The sequence below is a fragment of the Zea mays genome, chromosome 1 (assembly GCF_902167145.1).
Source record: "Zea mays cultivar B73 chromosome 1, Zm-B73-REFERENCE-NAM-5.0, whole genome shotgun sequence".
NCBI classification, from domain to species: domain Eukaryota; kingdom Viridiplantae; phylum Streptophyta; class Magnoliopsida; order Poales; family Poaceae; genus Zea; species Zea mays.
In genome coordinates this window covers 180912401-180932605 of record NC_050096.1, presented here as the reverse complement: position 1 = coordinate 180932605, position 20205 = coordinate 180912401, and the positions used below count along the sequence as shown (strand labels likewise).

Sequence of the window (20205 nt, the reverse complement as noted above, 5' to 3'; positions counted from 1 at the left end):
CTTGGGTTTCGGATTTATCCTGCAAAAAGAATACCCAAGTGAAGCGGGAAAAATCATCAACTATAACAAGACCATACTTACTTCCTTCTATACTTAGATAGGCGACGGGTCCGAAGAGGTCCATATGAAGTAACTCCAGGGGTCTTGATGTTGTCATCACATTTTTGGCATGATGAGAGCTTCCCACCTGTTTACCTGCTTGACAAGCTGCACAAGGTCTATCTTTTTCGAAAGTTACATTAGTTAGACCTATCACGTGTTCTCCCTTTAGAAGCTTGTGAAGGTTCTTCATCCCCACATGTGCTAAACGGCGATGCCACAGCCATCTCATGCTAGTCTTAGCAATTAAGCATGCATCTAGACCGGCCTCCTCTTTTGCAAAATCGACTAAATAAAGTTTGTCGTCTAGTACACCCTTAAAAGCTAATGAACCATCACTTCTTCTAAAGACAGACACATCTACATTTGTGAATAAACAGTTATATCCCATATTACACAGTTGACTCACAGACAACAAGTTATATCCAAGCGACTCAACTAAGAACACATTAGAAATAGAGTGCTCGGATGAAATAGCAATTTTTCCTAACCCTTTCACCTTGCCTTGGTTCCCATCACCGAATATGATTGAATCTTGGGGATCCTTGTTCTTGACGAAGGAAGAGAACATCCTCTTTTCCCCCGTCATGTGGTTTGTGCATCTACTGTCGATGATCCAGCTTGAGCCCCCGGATGCATAAACCTGTAAGGCAATTTAGGCTTGGGTCTTAGGTACCCAACTCTTGTTGGGTCCTACAAGGTTAGTACTGAAAGCATCTAGGCCCCTGGTTGGTTTTAGTGATTAATGACAACATAATATTATATGTGACTAACGTGTGTTTTGCAAAGACAAATGGTAAGTTAGGTCGCATGACAGGTAGAAGTACTACAACGGTGAAATCAATCCCGGAAACAAGAACTCGAAGCGACGGCTAAAACGACGGAACAAAAGGTGAAGGTCTACGGAGTCCGAGTGTCAAGGAGATGTGGACACTCGCGATTTAGTTAGGTCTTTTATTCTCTTTTAGCCGTACTATAAAGAGGGGTTGTCGATGAGTAGTTTGACCAAGAGAGTTCTAGTGTAGTGTTGGTGCACAATCACACTCATATACAGTGCTAGGTGTCACTCTAGAACTCACACACAAGTTAGAGCGAAAACCGATTTGAAAATCAGCTGAAAACAAGATTTAGTGTTTCTGGCTTAGGGGCACCGGACTGTCCGGTGTGCACCGGACTGTCCGGTGCACCCTCTGCCAGGTGGGGCCAAGCTGGTCCACGGCAGAGTTTTCCCCGTTGCAGAAACCCGAGAGCGCAGCCTTTGGAGATGAATTTTAGTGGCACACCGGACACCGCACCGGACTGTCCGGTGTGCACCGGACAGTGGACTGTTCACTGTCCGGTGCGCCATGAGTCCAATGGCTCTCTGTTAGAACTAGCCGTTGGAAGTGACCGTTGGCGCACCGGTGGCGCACCGTTGGCGCACCGGTGGCGCACCGGACTGTCCGGTGCGCCATCGCGCAGTAAATTGCCTGTAACGGCTAGTTGGTGGGTGAGGGCTATTTATACCCCCTCCACCCACCATATTCAATGTCTTGCACTCCACATTTATTCCAGCACATTGGTAGAGCATTGCAAGCACCAAAAGCCTAGTGAGGAGATTAGAGAATCATAATCCGCGCTTGTTCCTCATTAGCGCTAGTGAGAGCCACCTAGAGCACACACCACTTGCATTAGGCTTCTCTTGGTCAAGCGAAAGTCTACGGCTTGTTACTCTTGGTGATCGGCATCACCTAGACGGCTTGGTGGCGTTGGGAGCTCGGTGATCACCGTGAAGATCTTGTTGGTGACTCGACTCAAGTTTGTAAGCGGTCTCGAGGGATCCACCGCGCCGGAGTGGCAAAGGATCATCTCATAGTAAGCACTTGGTTCTTGCGAGGACCAAGGGGGAGCGATACCCTTGTGCGGGTGCTCCAACGAGGACTAGTGGAGAGTGCCGACTCTTCGATACCTCGGGAAAAATTGGAGGAGTCTTCTAAACTCTGCTTTACATTCCGCACTTAATTCAAGCACTTTACATTGCGTATTTGTTTAGCAAGTATTTGAAGTATTGTCTTAGCTTTGTTACATTTCTAGTCTTATATTCTTAGTGCTAGTTGTTGGGGTGAAGTTGGGCTCTTGTTTAGCTCTTGCTTAGGTTTTAATTAGTGTTGATTTTTAGAAAAGCCCAATTCACCCCCCCTCTTGGGCATCGTGATCCTTTCAATTGGTATCAGAGCCTTGTTGCTCATAGATTAGCTTAACCGCTAGAGTTACGATGTCCGGTGGGGATGGATCTCCTCCCGTTTTTTATGGTGACGATTTTCCTTATTGGAAAATTCGTATGGAAGCATACTTAGAGGCTATAGACATTGGTGTCTACAAAGCCGCCACACAAGGGTTCCCCGAACCTAGAGATCCCACAAATCTTGTAGGTGATGAGTTCAATTATGAGAAATGGAATGCTAAGGCCAAAAACACCCTTTTTAGAGGCCTTTGCAAAGATGTGTTCAATAGAGTAAGGAATCATAAAAATGCTCATGATTTGTGGATGGACATTTGTGCTCTACATGAAGGAACTAGAAGTGAACGTGAGGAAAGATATCACATAGCCATGCGAAAGTTAAATTCCTTTGAAATGCTTACTAATGAAAATGCAAATGCTATGTACTCACGACTTAATATTCTTGTAGAGGAAGTCAATGGATTGGGGCTTACTCAAATCTCACAACCGGATGTTGTGAGGAAGATTCTCAGTGTCCTCCCAATAGACAAATATGGACACATTGTCACTGTGCTACATCAAATGGATCTTTCAGTTACCACACCTACACAAATTTTGGGAAAGATCAATGCCCATGAAATGTACATGCACATCAACGACAAAGAAGAATCATCTTCCAAAAGAAAGGATTTGGCTCTCAAAGCAAATCATGAAAGAAAAGGAAAAGCAAAAATACAAGTTGAGGAAGAATCCTCAAGTGATGATGACCTTGATGCAAACATTGCCTTGATGGTAAGGAAGACCACCAAGATGTTGAAGAAGCTAAATAGAGAAGGCATCAAATTTGATTCAAGAAAGAAGAAGTTCTTTTCCAACAAAAGAAAGCCCATTTCTGAGATGGACTGCTACAACTGTGGTGAGCTTGGTCATCTTGCTCATCAATGCAACAAGCCCAAGAAGAACAAGTTCAAGGGCAAGAAGGAAGATGACAGCGATGATGAAAAGAAGGAAAAGAAATTCTTCAAGAGGAAGGATGGGAAGCAAAAGAGATTCCACAAGAAGAAGAATGGAAAGGCCTATATTGTTGGCGACTGGCTCACCGACATCGAATCATCAAGTGGGTCTTCTTCAAGTGAAGAAGAGAATGATGAAAAAGTTGCGGCCATCGCTGGGGACTTCTCTTCACCACCACCATCGCCATCATCCACTGCTCATCTATGCCTCATGGCTAGGGGTGAACGAAAGGTGAACTACAAGACCGGTGGGAGCCATTGGGTTATTGACAGTGGATGCACACAACATATGACAGGCAACCCACGGATGTTCACCTCACTAGATGAGAATGTTGATGGTCAAGATAAAATCACATTTGGAGACAATTCAAAAGGAAAAGTGCAAGGACTTGGCAAGGTGGCAATCTCAAATGATTTATCAATATCAAATGTTCTTCTAGTTGCACCCTTGAGCTTCAATTTATTATCAGTGGGACAACTCTGTGATCTTGGACTTCAATGCTTATTCACTCCATCAGAGGTTATCGTAACAAAAATGGATAATGAATCAATGGTATTCAAGGGATTTAGATACAACAACCTCTACTTAGTGGATTTCACTTCAGAAGATGCAGACTTAAGAACTTGCCTCTTCACCAAAGCTTCTCTTGGATGGCTTTGGCATAGGAGGCTTGCACATGTTGGGATGAGCACACTCAAGAAGGTATTAAAGAAAGATATGGTTAGAGGTTTAAAGGATGTGGTATTTGAAAAAGACAAGCCATGCAGTGCATGTCAAGCTGGAAAGCAAGTTGCGAATACACATCCTACTAAAGCTTTCATGTCAACATCAAGGCCACTGGAACTACTTCACATGGATTTATTTGGACCTACAAATTATGTCAGTGCCGGTGGCAACCTCTACTGTCTAGTGATTGTTGATGACTTCTCAAGATACACTTGGGTGTTCTTTCTCCATGACAAATCTGAAGTTGCATCTATATTCAAGAAGTTTGCCAAGAAAGCACAAAATGAATTTGATTGCAAGATTAAGAAGATTAGAAGTGACAATGGCAAAGAATTTGACAACACCAACATTCATGAGTACTGTGATGAAATTGGGATCAAGCATGAAGTATCTGCCACATATACACCTCAACAAAATGGAGTTGTTGAAAGGAAAAATAGGACCTTGATCACCCTTGCAAGAACAATGATTGATGAGTATAACACACCGGAGAGGTTTTGGGCCGAAGCTGTCAACACTGCTTGTTATGCATCAAACAGGCTATTTCCTCACCGGCTACTTGCGAAGACTCCTTATGAACTGCTAAATGGGAAAAAGCCAGACGTCTCTTTCTTCCGGGTATTTGGGTGCAAATGCTACATCTACAAGAAACGCCATCACCTAGGGAAGTTTCAAAGACGTTGTGATATTGGTTTTCTTTTGGGTTATTCATTAAAGTCCAAAGCATATCGAGTATTCAACCATGCCACTGGCGTGGTAGAAGAAACATATGATGTGGAATTTGATGAGACTAATGGCTCCCAAGGAGCACTTGAAAATCTTGATGATGTAGGTGATGAGCCACTTAGGGAAGCAATGAAGAACATGCCTATTGGAGCTATCAAACCAAAAGAAGATGAAGAAGAGGTGCAAATCATTGACAGGCCTTCTTCATCAAATGTACCACAAGATGATGAAAAAGATGAGAGGCATGCAAATGAAGATACATTTGTCTCTCATGAACAAGCAAGGGTACAAGCCGAAGATGTTGATGCTCCAGGATCTTCTTCCCAAGTGGTTGACAGGAGAAACTCATCACTACTTCAAGCTCATCCTCAAAACCAAATCATCGGGAGTCCTTCACAAGGGGTTATTACTCGATCACATAGACATGCTAATTTTATTGAACATCACTCTTTTGTTTCTTGTGTTGAGCCTACTTGTATAGATGAGGCGCTACAGGATCCGGACTGGGTGAATGCCATGCATGAAGAACTTAACAACTTCACCCGTAACGAAGTTTGGACCCTGGAGAAGCCCCCACAAGATGCAAGAATCATTGGAACAAAGTAGGTGTTCAGAAACAAACAAGATGATCAAGGTGTGATTGTAAGAAACAAGGCAAGACTTGTCGCAAAGGGATTCTCTCAAGTTGAAGGCTTAGATTTTGGAGAGACCTTTGCACCGGTTGCTCGACTGGAAGCCATCCGTATCCTACTTGCATATGCATCATGCTATGATATAAAACTTTATCAAATGGATGTAAAAAGTGCATTTTTAAATGGCTTCATAAATGAACTTGTATATGTTGAGCAACCGCCTGGATTTGAAGACCCTAGATATCCTAATCATGCTTACAGGTTGTCCAAGGCGCTTTATGGGCTAAAGCAAGCTCCAAGGGCTTGGTATGAGCGTCTTCGCGACTTCCTCATCGAAAAGGGCTTCAAAATCGGGACCGTCGACACAACTCTCTTCACAAAGAAACATAACGGTGATATTTTCATTTGTCAAGTATATGTTGATGATATAATCTTTGGCTCGACAAATGACTATCATTGCAAGGAATTTGGTGAGTTGATGTCGAAGGAGTTCGAGATGTCAATGATTGGTGAGCTAACATACTTCCTCGGCTTTCAAGTCAAGCAAATGAAAGATGGTAACTTTCTCTCACAAGAGAAGTATACCAAAGACTTGTTGAAAAGGTTCAACATGGAGAAGTGCAAACCAATCAAGACCCCCATGCCTACAAATGGACATCTCGACTTAGATGAGGGAGGTAACCCGGTTAATCAAACTCTCTACCGTTCTATGATTGGTAGTTTATTATACCTTACCGCATCTAGGCCCGATATTATGTTTAGTGTCTGCATGTGTGCTAGATTTCAATCTAATCCTAAGAAAGCTCACCTTCGCGCTGTTAAGAGAATTCTTAGGTATCTCAGGCACACCACAAGCGTTGGTCTGTGGTATCCCAAAGGAGCTACTTTTGATTTATTTGGCTATTCCGATTCGGATTATGCCGGTTGCAAAATTGATAGGAAAAGTACTTCTGGGGGATGCCATCTGCTTGGTAGATCACTAGTTTCATGGACATCCAAAAAGCAAAATAGTGTTGCCTTGTCAACTGCCGAAGCGGAATACATTGCCGCAGGTGCTTGTTGCACACAGATTTTATATATGAAACAAACTCTTCTAGACTATGGCGTAGTTCTAGAAAAAGTACCTTTGTTGTGTGATAATGAGAGTGCTGTTAAAATTGCTAATAATCCTGTACAACACTCTCGCACCAAGCACATTGATATCCGTCATCACTTCCTTAGAGATCATGTTGCTAAAGGAGATATCATTTTAGAAGGAGTGAGGTCGGAAGATCAATTAGCGGATATTTTCACTAAGCCACTTGATAAGACTCGCTTTTGCATGTTGAGAAATGAACTAAATATTCTTGATCTCAGAAATTTTATGTGAAATGTCAAATGGTGTTGTCAAGCTTGCATTGCATATTTAAATTCCTTGTATTGCATCTAGGACTTGTCTAACCTAGTTGAGATAACCGCCAACCAAGCGAGTGAAAAAGCTTAACTCGGGTCAAACCTGACAAGTCTTAGTTTTTAAGCTTTTAGCACTTAAATTCTTACTTTTCATGCAATTATTGGTTCTTGAAATATGCATGAGGTACTGCACTTAGGGGGAGTATTCAAAACTCAAATCATTCTTGAAAACCCCTAGTGCAAGCCAAAATGCAAATTTCACCATTTGCCTATTTTCCCTAAAAAATTATCTAGCCTATGGCAAAATATTTTGAAAAGTATATGAGGGTGCCAATACCTGTCCCAACAAGTGTTATTTTGAGTGATTATAAGTTGGGATTTGGTTTGGTTGGGAGTTAGATAGAAAAATTCAAATTTTTCCAAACTCTCCTCTGTCTGGGCTCACCGGACAGTCCGGTGTGCACCGGACACTGCACTATACAATGTCCGGTGCACCGGCAGCCGCGCGCTAAAATTAATTTTCCCTGTGCGCTGTCCGGTGGTTCACCGGACAGCTACTGTGCGCTGTCCGGTGTGCACCGGACAGGCACTGTAGACTGTCCGGTGCGCCCATCTCGCGTTTTTAAAAAAAAGGCCTCCTGACCCTTCTGGCTCTCAGCGGCAGATATGTTGAGGAGTGGGTCCGCGTCTTCTACGCCTCCGTTTGGATTGACCCGGATCATCACTGGATGAGGTTCCGCTTTGAGCGAGAGGATGTCACGATCACTGCCAGTCAGATCAGACAGCTCTTTGGATTCCTAGAGTCGACGACTCGTCTTCACAGTCTCTGCTACGGCTCTTCTGACCCTCCTCGTCGCCCTCACGGCGGTGTAGCTCCAGGGACAGCTCACGTCGCGGCTCTGTTCCGCCCGCCTTTCACAGATGGGTCGCGACGTTCACCAGCAGACTTTACTACAGCAGCGAAGTACTTATATGAGCTCATCAGACGGACACTCCTGCCTAGGATGGGATACAGGGAGGCTACCACTCATATTCAGCTTTGGCTTCTTGGTGCCCTGGTATCCCACTCTGAGTTTGATGTTGTGGATTTTCTGATCTGTGAGATCGAGGACACCGTTCTGGATGGGATTCGTGCTCGTCGGCAGCTACCTTATGCTCACTACTTGTGCCACATCTTTGCGCAGCTGATTCAGCCACCTCGATTTCAGATCACTCTTGAGGCCTCACGCCTTGTATTTGGATCTTACCGTCCTGCTCCTGAGATTCCAGTGCCTGCTTCTGCTTCTGTGTTTGACACTCAGGCCGAGGATGCAGCTCTTCGACAGTTTGACACTCAGGGTACAGCCGCTGATGATGATGATGATGATGATGATTTTGGGGTTCCTCCTCCGCCTCCGCCTCCTATGCCTCCACGCTCACATGATCATGAGGCTGGGAGCTCTAGTGCTGCCCCTGCTACTCCTCAGGCTATGGACCCTGCTCTTGCTTCGATTCTCCAGACTCTCACCCAGCAGCAGGCTCACCTGGCAGCCGAGCAGGCCCGTTTATCCGACACGATGCTCTCGATGTTTCAGAGCATGCAGGACAGGCAGGATGCACTTCGGCAGCAGCTCATTCAGGATAGGGCAGAGAATAGGGCATTCATGGCTCTCATGCTTCAGCATTCTGGTATCTCAGCACCTCCAGTTCAGTCTGCTCCGCCTCCTCCGCTTCACGCTCCAGTGGTGCCATCGATTTTGTCTGGACCCCCTGTTGATACCTCTCCGCTCCGGCCGGTCACCTTGGCGTTCACTTCTCCGGTTCTCAGCTCTGTCTGTCCGCAGCCGCCAGTGCCACCAGCATCTGTTGTCACCACTACCGCTGTGACAGTATCTGTGACCGCTTCTGCTCCGGTAGCTCCTGCAGCGCGGCCTCAGTCCGAGTCAGTACCAGCTCCAGCTTCTACCGCAGATCCTGGATCCGAGACTGACTCTGACCCTCCGTCGGCGTTTGCTCTGCTACCTCGACCTCGACCGGATGCGCCCCCGCCGCCTCCTCCTGCTTCAGGTGTTTAGGTTTAGGTCCCTTTTGGTGTTTGACGCCAAAGGGGGAGAGATATGAGTTGTGAGAGCTAGGGGGAGTTAGAGAGTTAGTAGAGAGTCAGAGTCATTTTGATGTAATATATGTGTCTGCTACTCTCTGTACTAGCTTGATGTTTTTGGCTCACAAACTCGTCATATACTCTCGTTGCGTATGATTGACTGTGTGTATTATGTTTTCTCCTTATATTTTATCACCAGTCTTCTAGCTCTTGTTTCATTAATTTAACTTCACTTTTATATGAACAAGAATCTTATGATATGTATGCGCTCACTCTTATTATTATGGTACACATTCTTTCTGTCAAAGATTACTGAGTATAACTAACCATTCTTTCTATTGACAGAATCTTCAAAACAAACTACTCTCACAAAACTTGTAGGGTTGTCATCAATCACCAAAAAGGGGGAGATTGAAAGCATCTAGGCCCCTGGTTGGTTTTAGTGATTAATGACAACGTAATATTATATGTGACTAACGTGTGTTTTGCAAAGACAAATGGTAAGTTAGGTCGCATGACAGGTAGAAGTACTACAACGGTGAAATCAATCCCGGAAACAAGAACTCGAAGCGACGGCTAAAACGACGGAACAAAAGGTGAAGGTCTACGGAGTCCGAGTGTCAAGGAGATGTGGACACTCGCGATTTAGTTAGGTCTTTTATTCTCTTTTAGCCGTACTATAAAGAGGGGTTGTCGATGAGTAGTTTGACCAAGAGAGTTCTAGTGTAGTGTTGGTGCACAATCACACTCATATACAGTGCTAGGTGTCACTCTAGAACTCACACACAAGTTAGAGCGAAAACCGATTTGAAAATCAGCTGAAAACAAGATTTAGTGTTTCTGGCTTAGGGGCACCGGACTGTCCGGTGTGCACCGGACTGTCCGGTGCACCCTCTGCCAGGTGGGGCCAAGCTGGTCCACGACAGAGTTTTCCCCGTTGCAGAAACCCGAGAGCGCAGCCTTTGGAGATGAATTTTAGTGGCACACCGGACACCGCACCGGACTGTCCGGTGTGCACCGGACAGTGGACTGTTCACTGTCCGGTGCGCCATGAGTCCAACGGCTCTCTGTCAGAACTAGCCGTTGGAAGTGACCGTTGGCGCACCGGTGGCGCACCGGACTGTCCGGTGCGCCATCGCGCAGTAAATTGCCTGTAACGGCTAGTTGGTGGGTGAGGGCTATTTATACCCCCTCCACCCACCATATTCAATGTCTTGCACTCCACATTTATTCCAGCACATTGGTAGAGCATTGCAAGCACCAAAAGCCTAGTGAGGAGATTAGAGAATCATAATCCGCGCTTGTTCCTCATTAGCGCTAGTGAGAGCCACCTAGAGCACACACCACTTGCATTAGGCTTCTCTTGGTCAAGCGAAAGTCTACGGCTTGTTACTCTTGGTGATCGGCATCACCTAGACGGCTTGGTGGCGTTGGGAGCTCGGTGATCACCGTGAAGATCTTGTTGGTGACCCGACTCAAGTTTGTAAGCGGTCTCGAGGGATCCACCGCGCCGGAGTGGCAAAGGATCATCTCATAGTAAGCACTTGGTTCTTGCGAGGACCAAGGGGGAGCGATACCCTTGCGCGGGTGCTCCAACGAGGACTAGTGGAGAGTGCCGACTCTTCGATACCTCGGGAAAAATTGGAGGAGTCTTCTAAACTTTGCTTTACATTCCGCACTTAATTCAAGCACTTTACATTGCGTATTTGTTTAGCAAGTATTTGAAGTATTGTCTTAGCTTTGTTACATTTCTAGTCTTATATTCTTAGTGCTAGTTGTTGGGGTGAAGTTGGGCTCTTGTTTAGCTCTTGCTTAGGTTTTAATTAGTGTTGATTTTTAGAAAAGCCCAATTCACCCCCCCTCTTGGGCATCGTGATCCTTTCAAGTACAAATAGCCTTAGGGACCCAAATGCAAGTTTTATCTCTCTTGCATTTTGCTCCTAACTTTCTAGCAACCACCTTCTTATTCTTTCCACAAATAGCAAAGGAAGCATTTAAAGCATGATAAATTGTAGAAGGTTCATTCATTACTTTCCTAGGAACATGAACAATATTTCTTTTAGCCACATTTCTATCATGCATAATAGAAGAACTAGAAGCAATCATGGCATGAGAATCAAAAGCATCATAACTTCTATCAACATTCCTAGAATGTCTCCTATCATGATACATGAAAGCATGGTTCCTTTGAACACTACTAGCCTTAGGGGCCTTCCCTTTCTCCTTGGCGGAGATGGAAGCCTTATGACTTGTCAAGTTCTTGGCTTCCCTCTTGAAGCCAAGCCCATCCTTAATTGAGGGGTGTCTACCAAACGTGTAGGCATCCCTTGCAAATTTTAGTTTATCAAAATCATTTTTGCTAGTCTTAAGTTGAGCATTAAGACTAGCTACTTCATCATTTAGTTTAGAAATGCAAACTAGGTGTTCACTACAAGCATCAACATTAAAATCTTTACACCTAGTGCAAATTACAACATGTTCTACGCAAGATTTATTAGCTATTTCTAACTTAGCACTCAAATCATCATTTATGCTCTTTAAGCTAGAAATAGAGTCATGACATGTAGATAATTCATAAGAAAGCATTTCATTCCTCTTAATTTCTAAAGTAAGGGATTTTTGTGCCTCTACAAACTTATCATGTTCTTCATACAAAAGATCATCTTGCTTTTCTAATAACCTATTTTTATCATTCAAGGCATCAATTAATTCATTAATCTTATCTACCTTAGTTCTATCTAGACCCTTGAATAAACATGAATAGTCTATTTCATCATCGCTAGATTCTTCATCACTTGAGGAAACGTAAGTACTAGTATCACGAGTGCTTACCTTCTTTTCCTTTGCCATGAGGCAGGTGTGATGCTCATTGGGGAAGAGGGCCGACTTGTTGAAGGCGGTGGCGGCGAGTCCTTCGTTGTCGGAGTCAGACGACGAACAATCCGAGTCCCACTCCTTTCCAAGGTGTGCCTCGCCCTTAGCCTTCTTGTAAGCCTTCTTCTTTTCCCTCTTGTTCTCTTGTTCCTGGTCACTATCATTATCGGGACAATTAGCGATAAAGTGACCAATCTTACCACATTTGAAGCATGAGTGCTTCCCCTTCGTTTTGGTCTTGTTGGGATGCTCCTTGCAACCCCTTAGCGTCGTCTTGAAACGCTTGATGATGAGGGCCATCTCTTCTTCATTGAGCCCCGCCGCCTCGACTTGTGCCACCTTGCTAGGTAGCGCCTCCTTGCTCCTCGTTGCTTTGAGAGCTACGGTTTGAGGCTCATGGATTGGGCCATTCAACGCATCATCAACGTATCTAGCCTCCTTGATCATCATCCGCCCGCTTACGAACTTTCCAAGTATCTCCTCGGGCGTCATCTTGGTGTACCTAGGATTCTCACGAATATTGTTCACAAGATGTGGATCAAGGATAGTAAAAGACCTTAGCATTAGGCGGACGACGTCGTGGTCCGTCCATCGCGTGCTTCCATAGCTCCTTATTTTGTTGACGAGGGTCTTGAGCCGGTTGTATGTTTGGGTTGGCTCCTCGCCCCTGATCATTGCGAATCTCCCAAGTTCGCCCTCCAATAACTCCATCTTGGTGAGCATGGTGACGTCATTTCCCTCATGTGAGATCTTGAGGGTGTCCCAAATCTTCTTGGCGTTATCCAAGCCGCTCACCTTATGGTATTCATCCCTGCACAAAGATGCTAGAAGAACAGTAGTAGCTTGTGCATTTTTGTGAATTTGCTCATTGATAAATGTGGGATTATCAGTACTATCAAATTGCATTCCACTCTCTACTATCTCCCATATGCTTGGATGGAGAGAGAACAAGTGACTACGCATTTTGTGACTCCAAAATCCGTAGTCCTCTCCATCAAAGTGAGGAGGTTTACCAAGTGGAATGGAGAGTAAATGAGCATTTGTATTTTGCGGAATACGAGAATAATCAAAATAAAAGTTTGAATTGACCGTTTTCTTTTTCTCGTAGTTGTTGTCGTCCTTTTGGGAAGAAGAGGACTCGTCGCTGTCGTCGTAGTAGACGATCTCCTTGATGCGCCTTGTTTTCTTCTTCTTCCCGTCTTTTCTTTTGTGGCTTGAGACCGAGTCAGTAGGCTTGTCATCTTTTGGATCATTGACGAAGGACTCCTTCTCCTTATCATTGACCACCATCCCCTTGCCCCTAGGATCCATCTCTTCGGGCGATTAGTCCCTTTCTTGAAGAGAACGGCTCTGATACCAATTGAGAGCACCTAGAGGGGGGTGAATAGGTGATCCTATAAAACTTAAAACTTAACACCACAAACTTGATTAAGAGTTAGAACACTGAAATCAAGTGAGTAGAGAGGAGAGCTCTTGTGAATCACAATAGACACAATAAAGACAAGCACAAGAGACACGAGGATTTATCCCGTGGTTCGGCCAAGTACAAAACTTGCCTACTCCACATTGTGGCGTCCCAACGGACGAGAGTTGCACTCAACTCCTCTCAAGTGATCCAATGATCAACTTGAATACCACGGTGTTCTTCTTTACTTTACTCTTTTCCCGTTTACGAGGAATCTCCACAACTTGGAGTCTCTCGCCCTTACAATAAGAATCTCAATGAAGCACTAGATAAGGGAGGGAAGCAACACACTCAAAACCACAGCAAATACGCACACACAAGATCAAGACTTGAGCTTAAGACAATATCTCGAGGTTCTCACTAGAACAGAGCTCAAATCACTAAGAATGTCGAACAAGTGCGCAAGAATGAAGTGTGAATGATCAACAATGCTCAAAGGTTGCTTGGTTTTCTCCTCCATGCGCCTAGGGGTCCCTTTTATAGCCCCAAGGCAGCTAGGAGCCATTGAGAGCATTTCAAGAAGGCAATTCTTGCCTTCTGTCGTCTGGCGCACCGGACAGTCCGGTGCGGATTTTTTTCCTTTTTTGGCGAAGCCGACCGTTGACGCTTTGGAGCCGTTGGCACACCGGACACTATCTGGTGCACACCGGACAGTCCGGTGTCCCTTCTGACCGTTGGCTCTTGCCACGTGTCGCGCGCGGATTATGCGGCCAACTGTTGGCCCGACCGACTGTTTGCTCACCGGACAGTCCGGTGCACCACCGGACAGTCCGGTGATTTATAGCCGTACGTCGTTAATTGCTTCCCGAGAGCAGCCAGTTGACAGACGTCGGCCTGGCGCACTGGACACTGTCCGGTGCACCACCGGACAGTCCGGTGCACCCAAACCGAGCTGTCTTTGGCTGAACAAAGCCATCCCTTTTCCAACTTGATTTCTCCTGTTTCCAGCACTTAGACACACTACATTAGTCTCCAAAACAATGTACTAAGTCTTAGAAACATACCTTTTTACTTGATTTGCACTTTATCCATCACTTTGCATAGATTAACATGAGTCCACTTGCGTTGGCACTCAATCACCAAAATACTTAGAAATGGCCCAAGGGCACATTTCCCTTTCATTACTATCTTGCCGATGGCATATATCCCTCTTGGGCTACTTTTGTGAAGGCCATTCCAGAACCACACGGTAACAAGAAGAAATATTTTGCTATTGCTCAAGAAGCCTGTAGAAAGGACGTTGAACGAGCATTTGGAGTTTTACAATCTCAATTCGCAATCGTTAGGGGTCTAGCTCGATTTTGGGATGAGGACACTCTCAGGCAAATCATGAGAGCATGTGTCATTATGCATAATATGATCGTGGAGGATGAGCAAGATGATGAACATAATATAAATTACAAAGGGGTGGGAGACAAGGTTAATACTTCTCATGAAGAAACACCAGAACTCGAGGAGTTTATACACAACTACAAGAAAATAAAAGATAAAGGTATTCACACTCAGCTTCAAGATGACCTCATTGAACACATATGGTAGCATCATCCAGATCTCTACAACTAATTATGTGTACCCTATATTTTTTACTTGTAATAATTTGCACTGAAGTACTATTACTATGAGATCAGAAATGCTTTTCAAGCCATATAATCATAGTGTTGGTTGAACACTTATACAGTGATTTGTATCAACGACACCTGTGATTTGACAAACATGGACACCTAGCAGATCTTAAAACAGTAAATACCCTGGAAGCAATGACACAACTATTTGAGATAAAAACCAAACTTACGCATGTTTGGACAAAACATGAACTAAAACACTGACATGGACACAACTATATGAGACTAGTAAACTGGTAGCGCTGACACTCGAGCACCTGGAACCTACAAGTAGATAGGTATTTGTGTAAGTTATAATTGCAGTCACAAGTAATAAGTAATTGAAAATCAATGCCTTTTTACCTAAGCATCAGAAAGTTGGTCCAAAATCTTAGCCCGCAACTTCATGTAGTAAGTCTGTTGCTCTTCTGTCAATCCACTAAGATCCATAGTCATAATCCTCTCTTCGTCTCTTTGTTTCTGCAATTGAACCTCCTGCTTCCTCACCTCCACAAGTTCTTTTTCATTGGCAACTCGCTCTTGTTCAAGTGCAAAGGCTTTACTGAACCTCTCCTCTTTTTTGAGCTCTTTCTCCATATCAGTTTCTTGCTTTTGTGACCACATATTTTCCAATGTTATTGTCACACTTTTCTTCTTCTCTTGTAGCAGTGTTGCTTTAGATTGTTTCTTTCCAATAGGCCTTGTCAATTGATTATCCTCTACACCTTGAACCTCACCTTCTCCTATTTCACTTGGAATCCATCCACTACCATCACCATTTGAATTTAACTTATGTCTCTTGTTCAAGATTTTAGCAGCATACATTTCATTTCTTTTACATAGCCATTTTGGTTGTGTTCTTAGCTTATTCCAGCAATGCATGAACTGAAATGATTTCTGATGTTCATCCTCGGACTTGTATAAAGCACATGCCTCTGCAACCTAAATACACACACACATCCAAGATGTATTCACTTGTGAGATATAAAAATAAATTAGTCAACAAAGATATGGTTTTGCAAAGGTAGTATGTACCTTGCCTTGCATTGTAGTGCCACTCTAACGTCTTAACTCAATACGTGTAAGACATCCACAAAACTTGTTTACACTTTTTTGTATGGTCTCCCACCGGTGCATTAAGAGAATTTATGGTACGCTTTGATGAACAAGTCTTGTGTTCATGGAAATAATCACAGATACGAGACCAATACCTTCCACCTTTTTTATCCTTGCCTACCACAGGATCCAAACTAATATTCAACCACGCTGAAACCAAAACTTCATCTTCATGGTCACTAAAATTCTTTGATCTTTTATGGTTTGGTCTTGTAGAGGGGACTGCACGATTGACTTGCATTGATTGGGATTGCTGGTCAGCGTATGCATTGTTATTATTATCCAAATCTTCAAGATTAGTATCATCAACCATCGGGCTGGAAAAATACCCATTGTCTGCAATAATATATCTAGTGCTGTCATTTCTATCAACCATCAATCTGAATATAAAGTCTTGTCGATTTTTTAGAACTTTTACTTGAGAAACTAGGCACAAGAGACTACCAGTTCATGAGGCAATTAAATAGCAAGGCAATTAAATATCACTTTGCAGAAACCACTCCCAATTGAAAAATACATATACAAGAAACGTGCAGTACCAAGCTTCATCCCCTTGTACTAGGACCAGACGTATACCAACAGCTGGAGGACTACGACTCATGGTGAAGGCCAAGCTTAACCCACACCCTCCGTCTAGAATTGAAAAAAAAATCGCCGAGCAGAGGTATTGCAGGTGTAGCGAACAGGACCAGCCAGATTTCAATCTGTCGTCCCTGACTACCACTGCAGAAAAATTGAAGGGGACAATTTCATTACCAGCCGCCTGGAAATCCATGGATGGAGAGAGATGGCCACTGCATCTGAACGTCGAAGCTGCTAGTGGATCCGAATCGTCCCTAGAACGAGCTAACATCGGTGGTCGTGGTGGACCTCCACCTCGCGGTTCAACTCCGCCACTGGGAACTCCAACCCCGACCATCTGCAATTGGGGGATACGTGTGCCGCCGAACACCATATCTTGACCGTCCGAAGCAACTGGCCTTGAGCCGCCAGCGCCGCGCCAGTGAAGAACAACAATGTATTCCTCCAAGACGATGATGTATCTGCTGCCGCCACCCACCTTTCGTCGAACAAAACTGCGCGTAGCTGGAAAAAATTTGCGGGAAGCTACTTGATTGCAAGCGCTCGGCAGGATTGGGGAGAGTTTTGCTCGCGCATATATGCGGGATCCATCGTTGCCTTTGTGGGAAGCCAAAAAATGGGAAAAGAAATAGCAGTCTCTTGGAAGCGAGAATGGTGGAGTTTGGACGCTAAAAACGCTATTCGCGTTGATATGCGGCACCTCTTAGAGTTGCTCTTAGGCTGAAGATTCATTTAGGCTATCCGCAACCGTTACCTCTAAATTTTCTCCCCTATATCACTTTTCCCCCCTATTTTCCCCCCTATTTTTTCATCTCCCGCAGCGGTTCCCCCTAAATACTCCCCCTATACCCCACTACCACTATAAAATATTATTTTCTATACCAACTATCAATTTTTTATCTACTAACAATTATCCGTGGACCCACAGCACAGTGTTTAGGGGGATGAACAGTGACGCGCTAGATCTAGGGGGAGAGAGAAGGGGGGCCGACGTGTAGGGAGCGCTATAGGGGGCACCGCTGCGGCCGCAGAGTGCCCCCTACGCGCCGCATGCAAGGGGAGGGGGCAGGGGAGGGGGCAGCGTTGCGGTCAGTCTTAGGCTATCCGCAACCGTTACCCCTAAATTTTTCCCCCTATATCACTTTTCCCCCTATTTTTTCATCTCCCGCAGCGGTTCCCCCTAAATACTCCCCCTATACCCCACTACCACTATAAAATATCATTTTCTATATCAACTATCAATTTTTTATCTACTAACAATTACTCGTGGACCCACAGCACAGTGTTTAGGGTGATGAACAGTGACACACTAGATCTGAGGGGGGGAGAAGGGGACCGACACGTAGGGGGCGCTGTAGAGGGCACCGCTGCGGCCATAGAGTGCCCCCTACGTGCCGCATGCAAGGGGAGGGGACAGGGGAGGGGGGAGCGTTGCGGTCAGTCTTAGCACTCCACTAGACCACTACAGTAGCAGCTCGATGGAATGGAGCCGTGGAGGCCAGCCAGCACAGCACAGGCAAGAAAGGAACCATGTCCTAGGCCCAAGGACGGAGGTGACCCAACCCACACCTCGCACTCCATGTCAGCCGGCTGCTTCCTGCTGTCCTCACCAAGCAACCCATCCTTGCATTCCATGGCTCGGACACGGCAGCAATACATGGCACGCTACGCCGCCGGATACCATAAATACACGTCGAGGCGGGGTCGCTGTCCGTGCACGCCCGCCGCGAAGGGCGAGCAGCTTCGGTCTCCGGCGGCGAGGAAATAGGCAGGCATGGACCGGCGGCAGCGCGCGGCGGCGCGGGTGTTCGAGGACTTCGACCCGGAGGTGGAGTGGAAGCTGGCAGGGGAGGAGCAGGACGTGGTGGAGATCGCGCTGCCGGGGTTCCGCAAGGACCAGGTGAGGGTGCAGGTGGACAACCACGGCGTGCTGCGCGCCACCGGCGAGCGACCCGCCAGGGGCGGCCGGTGGGCCAGGTTCAAGAAGGACCTCCGCCTCCCCGACAACTGCGACTCCGACGGCGTCCGCGCCAGGTTCGAGGGCGAGAAGCTCATCATCACGCTCCCCATCGTCGCCGCGCTGTCGCACTCGCCGACTCCGTCGCCGTCGCCACCTCCTCCTCCTCCACAACAACAACCACGCCGGCGTCCATCGCCGCCAGAGCCGTCCGTTCCTGCTCCTGAACCGCCGCCGCTGACACGCCAGAACCCATCGCCAACGCAGGCGCCTCCTCTACCACCTCAACCACGTCGGCACCCATCGCGCCCAGAACCTTCCATTCCTGCTCCTGAACCGCCGCCACCACAACCACGTACTTACCCTAAGCCACCGCCGCATCGGTCTCCGTCCCCACCGCGTCGGTCTCCGTCCCCGCCACAGCCACCCCGTACTTATCCTAAGCCACCGTCGCGTCGGCCTCCGTCCCAGCCGCCACCGTCGCGTCGCTCTCCGTCCCAGCAGCCGCCACGTACTTATACTAAGCCACCGTCGCGTCGGCTTCCGTCCCCGCCGCCACCACCGCGTCGCTCTCCGTCCCCGCCACAGCCGCCCCGTACTTATCATAAGCCACCGTCGCGTCGGCCTCCGTCCCCGCCGCCACCACCGCGTCGGTCTCCGTCCCCGCCACAGCCGCCCCGTACTTATCCTAAGTCACCGTCGCGTCGGCCTCCGTCCCCGCAGCCACCACCGCGTCGGTCTCCGTCCCCGCCACAGCCGCCCCGTACTTATCCTAAGCCACCGTCGCGTCGCTCTCCGTCCCCGCCGCCACCGTCGCGTCGCTCTCCGTCCCCGCCACAGCCGCCACGTACTTATCCTAAGCCACCGTCGCGTCGGCTTCCGTCCCCGCCGCCACCACCGCGTCGCTCTCCGTCCCCGCCACAGCCGCCACGTACTTATCCTAAGCCACCGTCGCGTCGGCTTCCGTCCCCGCCGCCACCACCGCGTCGCTCTCCGTCCCCGCCACAGCCGCCACGTACTTATCCTAAGCCACCGTCGCGTCGGCCTCCATCCCCGCCGGCCCCAGCACCACCTGCCGCTGAAGAGCTGACAGAGGCCGGCACCGAGGAACGGAAACAATCGCCACCGCCACACCAGACGCCGGGTGCTGCTCCTGGGCCGAAGACTCCTCCCCCGTGGTCGTGGCAGCCGCCGGTCCCTGTCTCGCCTCCTTCTCCGGCGCCGGCGCCGCCTCATGGTGCAGAGGAACAGCCGAAGAAGAGGCAGAAGCAACCGCAACCGCAAGAGACCAACGCCACGAAACGGGCGGAAGAGCTAGGCGGTGGAGCGAGAGGCACGAAGGTGGTGGACAAAGCCGCTAGGGATGAGAAGCGACCCAAGAAGGACAGCCAAGCTGGGGCATCGCCAGCGGTGCCGAGTCACGCTCAGACGACGGAGACCGTGAGGCCGGAGCCGGCGCGGCAGCTGCTGGTGAACGCTGCGGCGGCGGTGGCCGTGCTCGCTGGGGTCATCGCGGCCGTATGGCGCACCTTGCAATGAACAGTGTGTGTCGCTTGTAACTATGTGGTGTTTTAACTAAACGTCTGTTGTACACCATGTCAATGGCCAAAGCTAAATATGTAACAAAACAGAGTACCCTGCTGATCTACCACAAACCATCTGAATGCAACCAACTGGAAGAAGAAAAAACCTGGCAATGCAAGTGTATATAGTTGCACACAGTGGAGCATTTAGCTTGCCG

General features: G+C 47.1%; 1 protein-coding gene and 1 long non-coding RNA gene across 2 annotated transcripts; one reads left to right on the top strand and one right to left on the bottom strand.

Moving 5' to 3' along the window:
* Positions 1–14633: 14633 nt before the first annotated feature.
* On the bottom strand, positions 14634–16256 carry LOC103640632 (uncharacterized). Its single transcript, XR_559788.3, has 3 exons — positions 15845–16256; positions 15173–15751; positions 14634–15094 (listed from the first exon to the last, which is right to left on the bottom strand). It is a non-coding gene; the product is annotated as an uncharacterized lncRNA (long non-coding RNA).
* Positions 16257–18238: 1982 nt separating this feature from the next.
* On the top strand, positions 18239–20116 carry LOC100383840 (HSP20-like chaperones superfamily protein). Its single transcript, NM_001176471.1, has one exon. The coding sequence runs from the start codon at positions 18282–18284 to the stop codon at positions 20001–20003; it is 1722 nt and encodes a 573-aa protein (NP_001169942.1). The 5' UTR covers positions 18239–18281; the 3' UTR covers positions 20004–20116.
* Positions 20117–20205: the final 89 nt, after the last annotated feature.